The sequence below is a fragment of the Piliocolobus tephrosceles genome, chromosome 1 (genome assembly GCF_002776525.5).
Source record: "Piliocolobus tephrosceles isolate RC106 chromosome 1, ASM277652v3, whole genome shotgun sequence".
In the NCBI taxonomy this organism is placed as follows: domain Eukaryota; kingdom Metazoa; phylum Chordata; class Mammalia; order Primates; family Cercopithecidae; genus Piliocolobus; species Piliocolobus tephrosceles.
Genome location: NC_045434.1, coordinates 127,139,105 through 127,154,950, shown reverse-complemented (window position 1 = coordinate 127,154,950; position 15,846 = coordinate 127,139,105). Strand labels below are relative to the sequence as shown.

General features: G+C 35.4%; 1 protein-coding gene across 1 annotated transcript in view; it reads left to right on the top strand.

Annotated features, from left to right (window-relative positions):
* ABCD3 (ATP binding cassette subfamily D member 3) overlaps positions 1–15,846 on the top strand; it is a 98,203-nt gene that overhangs the window by 60,459 nt on the left and 21,898 nt on the right. Inside the window, exons 8-16 of the mRNA XM_023231042.3 lie at positions 1,522–1,578; positions 3,680–3,822; positions 6,674–6,743; positions 9,801–9,870; positions 9,953–10,050; positions 10,151–10,242; positions 12,003–12,094; positions 12,181–12,253; positions 13,460–13,523. Coding sequence (XP_023086810.1) covers positions 1,522–1,578; positions 3,680–3,822; positions 6,674–6,743; positions 9,801–9,870; positions 9,953–10,050; positions 10,151–10,242; positions 12,003–12,094; positions 12,181–12,253; positions 13,460–13,523 — 759 coding nt within the window. The remainder of the gene's footprint in view (positions 1–1,521; positions 1,579–3,679; positions 3,823–6,673; positions 6,744–9,800; positions 9,871–9,952; positions 10,051–10,150; positions 10,243–12,002; positions 12,095–12,180; positions 12,254–13,459; positions 13,524–15,846) is intronic.

Here is a 15,846-nt window from a genome sequence, read left to right as displayed (position 1 = left end):
TTCACTTTCAGCCCAACTTTGTTATTTATTTAGCTCTCCGGAAGCCTTTGCTAACTGATCCCAAACTCAGGAACTCTGACAACTACAAATAGTTCAGTAATTCAGCTTTCTCTTCTGTTCCCATTACAACATTTGAAAGTTTGTTCTCTCTCTCTCTCTCTCTCTCTTTCTGTGTGTGTGTGTGTATTGTGTGTATGCATGTATGGCGGGAATGGGGGGTGTATATATACAACTTTCCATATAATTTTATAGACATTATTATGTATTCTTTAAATCTTGGTACTTGAGCAACTCTCAGGTTTTGTCACATCTGGAATAGAGAAGAATGTTAAATTAATTAATTGTAGTGGGGCTGTGCACCAGTGTGTAAATTAGATGTTTTAAACATCTAATTGACCTCCAACTTAAATTATGAGTCATTATTTTTGTTATAAGTTTTAACAATTCTTGAATTTTATAGGTATCTCTAGCTTCTTGATAATTTATAAGGCAAAAAAAAAAAAAAAAAAAAAAAAAAGGAAAGGGAAAGGTAGATGTTGAATGTTGAAACAAGCCAGTTAACAAACCAAGCCATCTGTCCTAATAATGTGGATTAGAAAGTGCTGGCTGTTGGCCCGGCACAGTGGCTCATCTCTGTAATCACAATACTTTGGGAGGCCAGAGTGGGCAGATTGCTTGAGCTCAGGAGTTCAAGACTATCCTGGGCAACATGGTGAAACCCCATCTACAAAAAATACAAAAATTAGCCAGACATGGTAATGTACGCCTTTACTCCCAGCTACTCCAGAGGCTGCAGTGAGCCAAGATCTTCAGGCTGGGTGACAGAGCCAGACCCTGTCTTAAAAAAAAAAAGTGGAGGCACGAGCAGTGGCTGTTGACTTAAAGTGAATGAACACAATTTGGGTTTCTTGAAAAACATTTCTATCTAATGCAACTGACGGTGCATTAGTTGAGTTGTCTCTGTGTGTGAAGAGCAGTACATTAATGTATTATTTTGGTTCTAAAGACTTGAGTTTTATATTTCAAAATTAGATTCAATTACTTACTTGATTATTTTGCCATAGAAGTGATAATGTAATAGAGTCAAACAATATTGGAGCAGGAAAAGCTTCTCACTTTACAGGTGAAGATATGTAGAAACAAGCTGGTAGCAGATTTGGGGTTACATCTCAGGTCATTTTATTTAGTATCTTTACGTTATATTGACACATTACTGAGTTACTGGGGGTTAATTATCACAGTAGAGGTATCTTTGATGGAAAATGATAAATGTTTTTCCTACTTGATGGTCAGTAGTCATTGTGTAAGCTGTTCCCATTTTAAGTTTCTTGAGAGGAAAGCTGTTATCTTTCACATATTCTTTGATCTACTTACTATCACAGTACATTATACATAGTGGGAACTCTACATGTTGATAATTGTGTATTAAATGTTTAATAACATTTTGTAGTTAACATGTTGTATTAGCTATCATTCTAGTGCTTTAGTTTTAATTTGTGTATTCTAATATTTATTTTACAGCCATTTTTAGACATAGTTTTGTATATCTTTAAGTTAACGAGTGCAATTGGAGCTCAGGTGAGTCTTCTTTTATTTCACCTTTTAAATTGATATAATACAATATTTGAAATACATACTGTGAATAGCTTGATGGCCTGTAAGAATTTTTGTATATCTCAAAGAATGTATTTTCACATGGTTTACCTAATAACAAAGTCCAGTTATAAAATAATACTTTACTTGAGATTTTAGAAGTACTAATTTTTCTTTTTAATTTTCAATTTTGTGGCATTAAAAACCAGACAAATATATTGGCCAGGGGTAGTGACTCACGCCTGTAATCCCAGCACTTTGGGAGGCTGAGATGGGAGGATCGCTTGAATCCAGGAGTTCGAGACAAGCCTGGACAAAAAGCGAGACCTGCTTCTTTAAAAAAAAATAGTAAAACAGAAGTATTTAAACCATGAATATACTTATACTTATTGTTTTAAAGTAATGTCTAAAAAGAGATATGGAGACGTCCATATTAATATGACATTCTAATATTAAAGTAATGATACATTTAGAGTGGGTATAACAGTTCCAAGAATGTTTTATAATGTAAATGGTTGGCTATCCCATGAGCCTTATTATCCAAGTCTGATGTTTGTGATGGCAAGAATCACTTTTAAGTTTTCTTTGAGTTATCTTATTGAAATGTAACTTTAGTCATTTAATATGTAATGTTATTGTTATATATTTATAACACAACCATATAATAATATGGTTGTTTTATATATGTGTGTGTGTATATATGCATTTCAGTTGATTAATAAATTAATTCCCTACTGGTTTTTGTTGCTTTCCAAACCACTGGGAAAGCAGGGTTTTGGTTTTGCTTTGTTTTGTTTTTTGAATTTTTCTGTTTATCTTCCTAATTCTTTGCTATTGTGTGATCCAGGTTTTATCATTCTTATGTTTTGTTTTACTGTAAGCAAGTGAATAGGCCAAATCCTTCTTGTCTCCTTGCAGTCATATTTTTATGGTACTTAGCTACATTTTTGTGATACTTAAATATGTCTCCATGTCTACCTGTTACCTGATTCTGCATTTCTTAAAGGCAGAAACTGTTTTAGTTATCTTTTTGGTCCACATTTTAGTAGTTGTTGAAATGCCTTGAATTGATCAGATTTAATTTTTAAAAAAATCTTGAATACATACTAGCACATATATTATGCTAGATAGTAGGAATAAAAAAATAAGACAGTTCCTGCTGAAGAGGAATTACAGTGTGGTAAAACAGGTAGATAGTCAAACAGTTATAATGCAGCATGATAAAGTTTAGTAATAGAAGTTTCAATAAAGTATTTAGTGCCAGGAAGAACTGGAGGTGATATCTGAGCTGCTTTGGGGAGGTAAGTAGACATCCATTAGATTATGTCATGCTTGCTAAACATAAGAACAATCTCAAGGAATGGAAACAGTTCAGGAAACATTTATTTTAGTATGGCAGAGTATAGTGTATATAGGGGAATGAGAGAAGTGCCTATGATGAACTTGGAAATGTATACTTGAAGCTTTTCTCTTGGGATGGTCAATGGGTGATAAGGTCACCTACAAAATTATTAATACATAGTACAGCAGCTGGAAGCAAGATGTACAAGCAGGGAAAGACAGAGCTCGTTCAGGGGGAGCTGAACTTGAGGCATCTGCACAGTATTAAGGTAAGGATGTGTAGTACTTATTTCTTGGGTTCATAAGAGTTATAGGACCAGGGGTATAGATTTGAGATGAGAAGAGAACTGAGGAAGGAATTTGAGGGAATATTAATATTAAAAGAGAAGGCAAGAAAAAGAGGTCTAAGAATTATTGTGGAATCTTAAGAGATTATCAAGAAGAGTTCAAACAGAAGAGTATTAGATAACAGGAAAAGAGAGAACTGCAATTAGGAGTTTTTAGGTGAGCAAAATGTAGGAGAGCTGAGGGATAAGCTACAGTGGTGAGAGGAAAAGCTCATGGGTGGTAAAATTCTAGAGGCTACGGTGTACTTTTTCAGAAAGAAAACGAGGGGAAACAATTACCCAGTAGAGCAATTTCTTTCAGTCATTGAGGTTAATTATAAAAATTGTACGTTTGTATCTAAGTGAATTTATTATTATATCCCAGAACTTTCTGTATCTTTCTCTCCCGATAATAATAGGGCCCAGCAAGCATGATGGCCTACTTGGTTGTTTCTGGGCTATTCCTAACTCGACTTAGAAGACCCATTGGTAGGATGACAGTAACTGAGCAAAAATATGAAGGAGAATATAGATATGTTAATTCTCGGCTCATCACAAACAGGTAAAGACAAATGCATTAAAGGCTTGCTAAAAATTCATTTCCATGGATATTGATGTCATTTAAATTGACTCCAAAATGTCTAGTAACACTGTTACTGTAATAATGTGCATATTGTATTGAAAATATACATTATGAAAGAGACTAGTTTTGTAAAGTAGTGATCATGAATATTTTGAACTCTTTTTCTTATTAACTATGTAGTATTCTTGATTCACATGTTCATACCTTCTGTTGATGAATTTTCTGTTAATTTTACTTTAGACATAATCAGTTTACAATTAAAATTTCAACTTATAATACCTGTTCCAAGAAAATTTTGTCTCAGTTTTTCCACAAATATTTTTATTTTGACTTTTCATAATGCTCAATGATTCACTGGCACTGCTTGTGCCTCTACCTATTTTCTAGAGTTTTTAAAATGTAAGATAAGAAAAGAAAGTGTGGACTTTGGAGCTAGCCATACTAGTTTCAAAATCTACTTCTTCCACTTATCAATTGCATGTATTTGATTTTAGCAAATTATTCATAGTTTCACTTTTGTTTATAATAGGTAGATAATATAGGGTTGCAATGAGGATTAAATTTGATAATATATATAAAGCTTCCAGCTTAGTTTTCTATATGGAGCAAATGCTTAATAAATGTTCTCATATATTGATCTGTCAATGTGAAGTCATTTTGAGGGTTTTAATATATATTTAATATTCATTTATAAATGACAGTTCCCTCTTCCTTTATTTCTTTGGATTGCTAAAATAGTACAAGTTTTAAATAGGGTTTTTTGCTCTAGGGAGGCAGTGGAATAGAGTTAAGAGGTGATTTGCCAAGTAAATGAAAGATGCCTTTTACTGAAAGAAACAGAAAGCATGACTCATGGCTCCATTAATAAGAACACTCACTGCTTCCCATGAGAACGCTTAAGACAGGGCAGTTCCAGGCATGGCATTATCAGGGCTCTGGCTCTCTGGTGTCTCTTGTCTCTGCCCTGCTTTGTATGCTGCCCCATTCCTCGGGCTAATTCTTCTTGTGACCACAAGATGGCGATAGCAGTTACAGATTTCACTAGCTCCTCTCCCCTCCAGAAAGCTCCAGAAACAAAAAGGGGCCATCTCGCCTGGTGTATCTTTATGAGAGCAAAGAAACCGTTCCCAAGAGCCCCACAGCTGACTTTCCCTCTTATCTTATTGGCTGGAATTATCGCTTGACCATGCCTAAAGCAATCACAGCAAAGTGATTGGCTTAGACCAGTTGGGACCCTATAAATGGGGTTGAGGCATTCCTAAAGCATTAGGGTACACGGAAAATAATAGATAACTTTAAGAAAGTTGAGTTTATTTTAGGAAGAAGGATAGTGAAGAGAATAGATGTTGGATGGGCAGCCATGAATATTCCAGGATGTTTTATCCTTTCAGATTTTTTGTTAAGGCTAAAATGACTCAGTTCAGGAGGAGAATCCTCACCTCATCTTCTTCCATAGGCTTAGGTGTAGAGAGGAGGTAGAAGGAAGTTTTTTAAAAAAGTAATTAGAGGTATAGAACTGTAGGCTGCTTATACTCTGAGGCTCTGTGTCATTTTGTCAAGGAAGCCATGAAACACGTGACAATTGTGTCATATTTTATGGGAAATTAATTTTACTTGAAGAGGTTGAGGTAGGTGGTACCTTGTTTTTATGAAAAACGCAGGTCCATTTCAAAATAGAAATATAAAACATAAATTGTTTAGGGGAAAAAAGAGACTTTAAAGAAATATTTCAACCTTGCCTTCTAGACTTCTCTGTGAATATTTACCTCTGCCATTAGAGGTACTTTGCTGGGAAAGCTTACATCTTGCCTGTGTAATAGAAAGACTATAAATGTTAGGGTCAGATAGGAGTTATGATATCAACTCCTTGACCTGCTGGCTCTGCGACCTTTACAAATTTACTTAACTACACTGAACTTTTCTTCATCTATAAAATACCCTTTTCTTCTAGTCATGATCCCTGTGGCCCTTGTGGACCCATGCACAGTTGCTCAGGAAAAGTGGAATTGTTTTTTTTTTTTTTTTTTTTTTTGAGACGGAGTCTCGCTCTGTCGCCCAGGCTGGAGTGCAGTGGCCGGATCTCACCTCACTGCAAGCTCCGCCTCCCGGGTTCCCGCCATTCTCCTGCCTCAGCCTCCCGAGTAGCTGGGACTACAGGCGCCCGCCACCTCGGCCGGCTAGTTTTTTGTATTGTTAGTAGAGACGGGGTTTCACCGTGTTAGCCAGGAGATCTCCTGACCTCGTGATCCGCCCGTCTCGGCCTCCCAAAGTGCTGGGATTACAGGCTTGAGCCACCGCGCCCGGCCGAAAAGTGGAGTTATTTTGAGGATATGATGGGGTTCCAGGGTTTCCTCCTGGGAGCTGGCACTTTGAAGCTGGCGGGACTTAGCCTGCTTTTCTGTCTTTAAAAGGCTATATGTCAAGGCATCACTATCCATCTTTTTCTAGCTGTTGCTTTTTCATCTCCTGTTTGTTTGGGCCTATACTTTAACGTGAAGTCTGCAGTGTCGGTCCCAGCACATCACAGCAACTTCTTTCTCTAATTTAGAATTTCTGAGAATTAGTGCAGTGTGTCTTTTGCAGCCAGGATACCTATGGCATAGGTTGCAGTCCAGCATGTGATTCAGTCAGGGGTGTATTCCTGTGCTCCGATCAGCTGAGCTAGGAACAGAATCTCAAGTATAGACTGTGGTTTGAGATACACCAGATAAGCTCTTAGTCACAAAATGTCCATTTAAATACAAACATTCAGCCATCATATACTGTATTTCAATTATTTTTCAAGTATAGGTAACATTAAAATTAATTGCTAAATTATTTTCTTTAATAGTGAAGAAATTGCCTTTTACAATGGGAATAAAAGAGAAAAACAGACAGTCCACTCAGTCTTCCGAAAACTGGTAAGGAAACACACTTGAAGTTCATGTGTTTATGGAAACGGTTTTTTTGTGTGTGTTTTTTTGCCTCTGACCGATTGCCACACCCACACACACACACACACACATACACACACACACACGTATGTATACGTATCTTAAAGATATTTGAAAAATAGCTATAAAGGATTTTATACTGCATTTTTAATAAAAAAATGCAAGATTAAAAACTATCATATCAATATATTCAAGTGCCCATTTATAAAATTGCATAGATTTATTAAAATAATATTAAGTGTATTTTTACAGAGGTTGCTTAGGAGCCTTATTTAGTGATAAATTTAGTGATTCCCACAGAAAGAATTTGTTCCTGTAGCATTCGTGAAAATAAAATGAAGATTATTATGTAAAGCAGGGGTCAGCAAACTTTTTCCATAAAGGGCAAGATAGTATGTGTATATTTTAGGCTTTTCATACCACACAGTCTGTTGCAACTATTCAGCTCCGCTACTCAAGAGTAGCTATATATAATACATAAATGAGTGTGGCTATGTTCTAATAAAACTTTACTTACGGAAACAAGTAGCAGGCTAGATTGGGACTATGCGTTGGAGTTTGCTGGCTTTTTGTTTTAAAGAATTAAAGCATTGTTTCTTGTGAAAACTGTACTTCATTTTTTGATTGCCACTTGGAAAATTTGAATTCAAGTACTTTTATTCCATTATTTATTCAAAAGATATTGAATGCCATCTAGTTGCCTGTGTTTATTCCAGGTGCTAAGAATGATGGTGGTGGACATGATGGATAAAATCTTGCCTTTAAGGAGCTTACATTTTAGTGGAAGTCTGAAGTTTGTGAAATTAAGTGTATATTTTAGATGAGTTAAAGAGGTTAAATAAATTGTCATTTTAAATTATTTCAGAAATTGGATTTTTGCCTCATCAATATTTAACATGGCAGAACTTTTAGAGTGCTCACTGGTAGAATACATTTAAGGTAATTTTCAGGGGCCTGCAGTTCACCAGCTTGCTCTCCACGTGGCTTGCTTATTCTCATCCTTTAGATTTTCAGCCCAAATGTTAACACCTTATTGAAGGTTTGTCCTCTCTGATCAGCCTATTTGAAATAGCCTCCAACAGTTCCTTCCTGTTTTAATCATCATCTTTCCTTAAAAGTATATATATATGTATGTGTATATATATATGTGTATATATATATATGTGTATATATATATATATATATAACCCTCTGCATCTGTGGGTTCCAAATCCATGGATTCAACCATGTGCAGATTGAAAATATTCAGAAAAAGAAATTGTGTCTGTACTTACATACACATATTTTTTCTTGTCATTATTCTCTGAACAATACAGGCATTAGTATAACAGCTATTTACATTGTATTAAGTATTGTAAGTAATTTAGAGATGACTTAAAGTGTTTGGGATGAGCCAGGCATGGTGGCTCACTCCTGTAGTCCTAGCACTTTGGGAGGCTAAGGCAGACAGATCACTTGAGGTCAGGTGTTCGAGACCAGCCTGACCAACATGACAAAACCCCATCTCTACTAAAAATACAAAAATTAGCCAGGTGTTGTGGTGAGCACCTGTAATCCCCGCTACTCGGGAGGCTGAGGCAGGAGAATCACTTGAACCCAGGAGGCGAAGGGTGCAGTGAGCCGAGATGGCACCACTGCACTCCAGCCTTGGTGACAGAGTGAGACTGTCTCAAAAAATAAATAAGTAAAGTGTATGGGATGTCACGCTCAGGTATATGCAAATACTATGCCGTTTTTCCTTAGGGACTTGAGCATCCATGGATTTTGGTATCCGGAAAGGTCCTGGAACCAGTCCCCTTTGGATACCAAGGGATGACTGTATTACAGTCTCTAATTATCTTGTTTACTAGCTATCCTCTTTCATTAGAATGTAAACTCCATGAATTCAGGGACATTCTGTGTTCTATTCATTGTATCTCCAGCTTGAGCACAGTGTCTGACATGTGGTAGCCATTGAATAAATGTTCCAGACATTGTCTAGTTGCAGAAGATACCAAGTTGTTAACAAGCTACCCTGTACTCAGTACTCAGGAAGCCACATTTTAGTGGAGGAGACAGTAAATAAACAACTAGATGTTCTGTATAATTTAAGGTAGTAATGAATTCTGTGGCCAAAAGTGAAGCAGGATAAAGGTATAGATATGAAGGGGGCTATTGCCCAGCTACTTTAGCTGGAATGGCCAAGGTCTTTCTTGAAGAGGTGACATTTAGTCAGAAATCCACATGAAAGTGAAGGAGTCACAAAATGTAAATATCTTAGAAGAATGTATTCCTGGCAGTGGGAAGAGCAAGAAGAAAGCCTTAAAAAGGTACGTGTTTGAGAAACCATTATTTCTAGAGCTTGGTGAGGAGGAGCAAAGTAGAAGCATATGACCTTAAAAATAGAGCTCAGTGCCAGATTATGCAGGACCTCAATTGAATAATCTGGTAGATGGACAGTTTGAGAATGTTACAACTCCAGAATAAAAAGCAGTTTTAGACTTGTAGTTTGAGGCAATGCATGCTTATGTTAAAGCTAAAACTGAGGCTGTGTGGCACTGATTTACATTAACACTCAGTTCAGACTGGGTGTAATACAATTCTTAGATAAAGCACAGACCATGTGTCTCCACTGAAAGCAAAGCATTGAGTGCCAATCTGGACAGCTAGTGTTTCACTCAAACTAGTTAATATCTCTCTGTTCTTTTTGCTTTCGTTGTTGTTCTCTTTTGGGATATATGTATCCAAAAGCATGGTGACTACAATAGCATTGTTCTTTTTCATGCAAGAGAAACAGCGTTGTTAAAATTGTTTATGTAATTTCCATGCTGTTTGCATAACAATGATTTCATGAAGTGTTTGTTTGGCACCCACTCTGTGATGAGCATTGTGCTCGGTGGTGTGATGTACAATATGAACAGAAATCACGGGCATTCAGTAAGTATTTGTTGAATAAATGAACGATGCAGTTTGTTTTATCCTCATAGTAGATTCAATTTTTTATACATAGAAAAAATATGTTTTTTTGTTTTTGTTTTCTGCCAGGTGGAGCACCTACATAATTTCATTTTGTTTCGTTTTTCAATGGGCTTCATTGATAACATTATTGCCAAATGTAAGTATATTTTGAAAGAGATGAGATTTGTGGAAAAGGTAAAATACTGTTACTGTTTTAAATCTTACCTGTTTGGTTTCAGACCTTGCCACTGTGGTTGGTTACCTAGTTGTCAGTCGCCCTTTCTTAGATTTGTCTCATCCTCGACATCTCAAGAGTACACATTCGGAACTTCTAGAGGTAAAGTGATGATAACACAATGAAACTGTAACTGTAAAAATAAAGCCAAATTTTTAGTCCTAGAACTATAAGTAAAAACTAATATTTATTTCTATTTAAGGATTACTACCAAAGTGGAAGAATGCTTTTGCGAATGTCTCAAGCTCTGGGTCGAATCGTTTTGGCTGGGCGTGAGATGACTAGATTGGCTGGGTAAGATTAGTAATAATGAGCAGTTGCAAAAAATAATTTTTAAAAATATGGTATCCTGAATGATTGTACCAGCTGAGGTTAAGATAAGGGAGCAACATTTCCTACCCCAGGAAGGTGGTTTTGATAGAAAATTAAGGAAAATTTTTCTGATGGTGAACTTTTCATGTTTCTTTAAGACAAATGGTTTGCACATTACAGTAGATTAGAGGCTGTCAAGTTGTTTGCTTCATGGACACTGGTATTTGCTAAGTTGGGAAATACTGAATCATGGCAGTCTTAATTGACAGAAAACTACGTTAATGAATAGAATTTTCTCATTTAAATTTTATTGTCCTCTACCATACTGTTTTTTCGTAGATCTTTGATACTGGCAACCTAGCAAAAACCGATGAATAGAAGTGAAGTTGACTTTAATGGGAAAAAAAATGAGACGTTAACTTGTATCTGTAGGTGTGCTTGTGAATGTAGTCATATTATCTAGTAGTAAAATTATCTTTAGACCATAGAATGTAATTAAATATTAATATTTCAGTATTTCAATCTCCAATATAAAGGGCATGGTATGGTATAAAAAACACCATAAATTTTAGGTCACCTGAAGAAGTTTGATGACTTAATAGCTTTCCTAGGCCTGTGATCCATCTTCGTATTTCTCTTTTTCCTCTTTCTTAGCTCCTGTGGCAGTTAAGGTCTTCATGGCAATATAGAAGTTGTTAACTACTATGAGTAGAGTCTCTTTCATGAGAATACTAACATTCTTTCTACTTGTTAACTTTTCTTACGGCTTGATAGTTCGTGGTATATAAGGTTCTTTTCTGTTCCTTAAGGGTGTTTCCTTTCTCTCTCTCTCTCTCTCTCTCTCTTTCTCTCTCTTTCTCTTTCTCTTTCTCTGTAGGTATGTGTGTCTTTCTCTTCCTTCCCTCCCTCTCCCTGCCTTCCTTTCTTTCTCTTTTCTCCACTTTGTTGAGGTATGATTGACATATAAGAAACTGTTCATATTTAATGTATACAGTTTGATGAACATGGGGATAAGTTATACACCTGTGAAACTATCAAGACCATAAGCATTCATCACCTCCCAAAGTTTGCTTTAGAAGGTTTCTGCTTGTTATTCAGAGAAAAATCCTGTTTTCTTCTTCGATGCAGAATACTTTCTCTTTGGCGATCATGGTCATTTTTGTTATCTCCAACCTCTCGTTGTTAGTTTTGATTTTCTCTACTGCCACAGTGATTTCTATCTAATAAGAACTCTTCATCTTTCCCCACTTGAGAGTAAGAAAGAGGGAATCTTTCAGATTCTTCCATTTGCAGGAAGGCAGCATGCATTCAGCATACATTTAATGAATGCCTTCCTTGGATAGAAAGACCAACTTTATACCTGGCTTTATAGGTCACTTCAGCAAGAGCTCAGAGTCCATACTTCCTGGGTCTAAGGAATATACTAGTGTAGTGGTCCTTTTGTAGTATACAAGAGAAACCTCCTGAAAATTCTCAGCAAATAACTGTCTTGACTTGGCTATTAATGAAGTATCTGTTGAGTTGGGGATCCTATGGAAACCTCTTTCTTCATCCCTATATTCCTGCTCTCCTACTGAAACATAATAAAGCATGCATGCTATCATTGATACTTCATGTTGATGAGACTGTTAGGTTACTTCATTTATACTAAATTATAATTTTAGGAACTTAAGTTTGTGTAAAATAAAAGATGTGACAGTAGTCTGGAGTTTTGATTATGGTTTCCTTTTCTAAAATTTTAGTTTTACTGCTCGGATTACAGAATTAATGCAAGTACTGAAGGATTTAAATCATGGCAAATATGAGCGCACAATGGTCTCACAACAGGAAAAGGGTAAATATGAGTGTCACGTTTTAAGGTCACAATTTTAAGTGTTTGCTGACATAATATGATGCTTTAATACCTATTTTCCATTTAAGGTATTGAAGGAGTACAAGTCATTCCCTTGATACCTGGTGCTGGAGAAATCATTATTGCAGATAACATTATAAAGTACGTACAGAAAAAGGTTCTTTAGCACCATAAATGTTTGTTCAACTTCATAGTAGTCTTTCTTTTTCAGCTTACAATTGCTTAGTGTTTAAAATTATTTCTGCTTTTTTGAAAAACAGCTTTGAGGTATCATTAACATAAAAATTGCATATATTAATATTTAAAGTATACAACTTGATGCTTTGATATCTGTGTACGTTGTGAAATGATTACGTTTAGGCTAATTAATTTACCTATCACCTCTACATAGTTACCATTTTTGTGTGTGTTTGGTGAGAATTTAATCTAGATGTGTCTTAGCAAATTTCAGGTATACAATGTAGTATTTTCTACTGTTGTCCCTATACAGTGTATCTACAGAATTTATTCATCTGGCATCACTGAAATGTTTTGCCGTTTGACCAATATTACCCCCATTTCCTCTCTCCCTACCCCCCTGGCAACCACCATCCTACTCTCTACTTCTATGAGTTTGACTCTTTTAGATTCCACATACAAGTAAGATCATATAGTGTTTCTCTTTTTGTGTCTTGCTTATTTTGCCTAACGTAATGTCCTCCAGATCCGTCTATGTTGAAAATGGCCCAGTTTCCTTCTTTTTTAAAGGTGGAGTAATATTCTATTGTGTGTATTTTGTGTGTTTGTGAATATATACACACTATATACACTATATTTTCTTTATCCTCTCATCAGTTGAAGGACATTTAGGTAGTTTCCATGTACGGACTGTTGTGAGTAATGCTGGAGTGGACATGGGAGGAAGATTCTCTTTGAGATACTGATTTTACTTCCTTTGGAAATGTACCCAGAAGTGGGAACGCTAGGTCATACAGTAGTCCTACTTTTAATTTTTTGAGGAACATCCATACTGTTTTCCATAATAACTATACTATTTGTAGTCCCACCAACAACATACAAGGTTTTCTTTCTGCATATCTTTGCCAACACTTACCATTTGTCTCTTTGATAACAGTCATCCTAACAGGTGAGAGGTGACATCTCATTGTGGTTTTGATTTGCATTTTCCTGATGACTAGAGATGTTGAGCCTTTTCGTATGCCTGTTGGCCATCTGAATTTTTTCTTTTAAGAAGTGTTTAAGCTCTTTGCCCATTTTTAAATCAGGTTATTTGTAATTTTGGTATTGAGTTGTATTAGTTCCTTATATACTTTAAAGTTGTTCTCTTTTTTTGAATTTCCTCTATAGGTTTGATCATGTTCCTTTAGCAACGCCAAATGGAGATGTTTTGATCCGTGACCTTAATTTTGAAGTAAGTTTTTTTTTTTTTTTTTTTTTTTTGAGACGGAGAAGCTTAAATCATCTTTAAAATGTGAACTGAAAAAAGGTTACCTGAATATTTAAATTAACTTTAAGGCTCGACTTAGTCTGAATCCACAGAATTGCTTTAAAAAGTAAGTCTTTGAAACACTTAGAAATCTATTTTTCTTAATTGACAGGACTTCAAAATTTCAAATACTACTACCAAAAAACTTTTTGCAAATGAAGTTTATGTCAAGAAAGCCATAGAAAATATAGTAAATTGGAGTCTCCAGTGTAAAATGAATATTTAAACACAAATATAATTTTAGTCTCTTTACATTAAAAAGAAACTTATGGTGTGGTTAGTATTTTAGTGACTGTACAGGATGATTTGTACCTATAAAAACAAAATACAGACTGTTTTATTACTGATGAAAACAGGGGAAGAGCCGCACAGTAGCGCTACAAACAGACACTCACCTAAAACAAGTAAAATCCCATGCCAAGTAAATACTGATGTTGATTCAATCTACTGTGCTAATGAAATGGGATATGGCAGACCAAATTAAAAAGAAAAGACAAAAGTTGAATGTTTTTGTATGATTTTGTAAGACTTGCAGATTTAAGGGTTACTATTTAGGTTTTCTCTATGTTGTGGCTTTATGAATGGTTCAGATCCAGAAATCTTCATAATTAGTAACAAATTCCTATCACATAGGCTATCTTCCCCATTCTAGACACCATTTCTCTAGAACACTTTCCCGTAGATCTTTCTGCGATGATGGAAATCCTCTATACTTTCACTGTCCAGTAAAATAGCCATGTGTAGATATTGAGCATGTAAAATGTGACTAGTACAGCTGCAAAACTGAATTTAAATTTTAATTTAATTAATATGATTTAAAATTAAATAGCCACATGTGAGTAGTGGCTGTGGTATTGGACAGCACAGCTCTGGAATTCCTCTCCACATGCTTATGTGCATGGCCGTCTGTAGTTTGTGTTTTATGTGGGGATTTTTTTCCTACTGCTGTCTTTGAAGGAATATTGTCTGATAGTTTATAAAATAAAGAGTATGATTATTGGACTTGTTTTTAATTTGTTACAGTCTTAAGTAAGTGTTCAGTTTTCTGCTCTTAGTAATTTGTATTAAGCACATGTCTACTTTCTTTTCAATGAATTATAAAAATGAAAATTGTTAGTTATGCAAAGTACTTTGAACTTATTCAACAACGAGTAGTCTATTATTATCATATTTATTCCAAAGCCAGGAAATACAAGATGAAGTACAGAAAATGTAAATGTATTTGGTAAATATCGACTGGCTCCACATATCGCAGAAGTGTTTTCTCACGTAGCTCTGGGTACTTCAGTCACTTGAATGTTCCTTTGGCAAAGTAGGTAGCCAGCCTTGATTTCCAGTAGCCCCTTTATTGCCACTGTCCAAGAATAAAAAGGACGTGAGACTTTGTTGAAGGATGCCTCTTGGCCCTTTCTCCTACTTACCCTCACTTCTGTCTTTATGCAGAGATAAAATATACCAACAATATAGGGACACACATGACTGAAGCACAATGAGAAAGGGCGTTGGGATACACAGAATAGATGGATCATGATTATGGTCCATAATAATCTTTTGTCATGATGTTACACTAAAGCTGTCACTTTCTTTTTTAATTCAAAGTCTTTTCTTTTAAAACCCTTATGTTTGGCTTTAATAGACTTCTGTCATTTCTATAATTTCATTTTTATAATCTTAAAAATGTCCTTAATTTTTTCGGTTTTTTGGATTTCATTTGGAAAGTCTCAAGTCCTCACTTATGTCCTTACTTGTTGGAGTGTTTTACTTCATAACCATGCTCCATACTTCCTGGTGTCTATCCTGTGATTCTTGTTTTCTCCTCTCCTGGGAACTGTTTCTCTGACTCCTGTCTTTTTGGTTCACTGTTATGAATTCTTACCTCTTTCTGACTTAAAGTATTCTAAAGTAGACTTGGGTTTCTCACATTCATTATGTCTTTTTATTGTTTTTCTTAGCATAGTCTTTCTATAGTCAACAAATATTCTTCAGTTCTTTGCAACCTCTAATTATTTTCTACTCATCTGGCTTACTTGAAAATAAAGATTACTTTCTCTTGGAAAGAGGCATAATAAAACTGAGACTTGGCCTCTCAAATAAATGTTTTCTATTTTATGATTCATTTGCCTTTTGGGTTACATTTGTAACCAAATAATAAACACTTCTTTGGAATAAGAGATTTTATACCATTTTCCATTAGAAATTCCCCAGTACAGCCATATTTATCTGTCTAGATATTATTCTGGGAGGTATG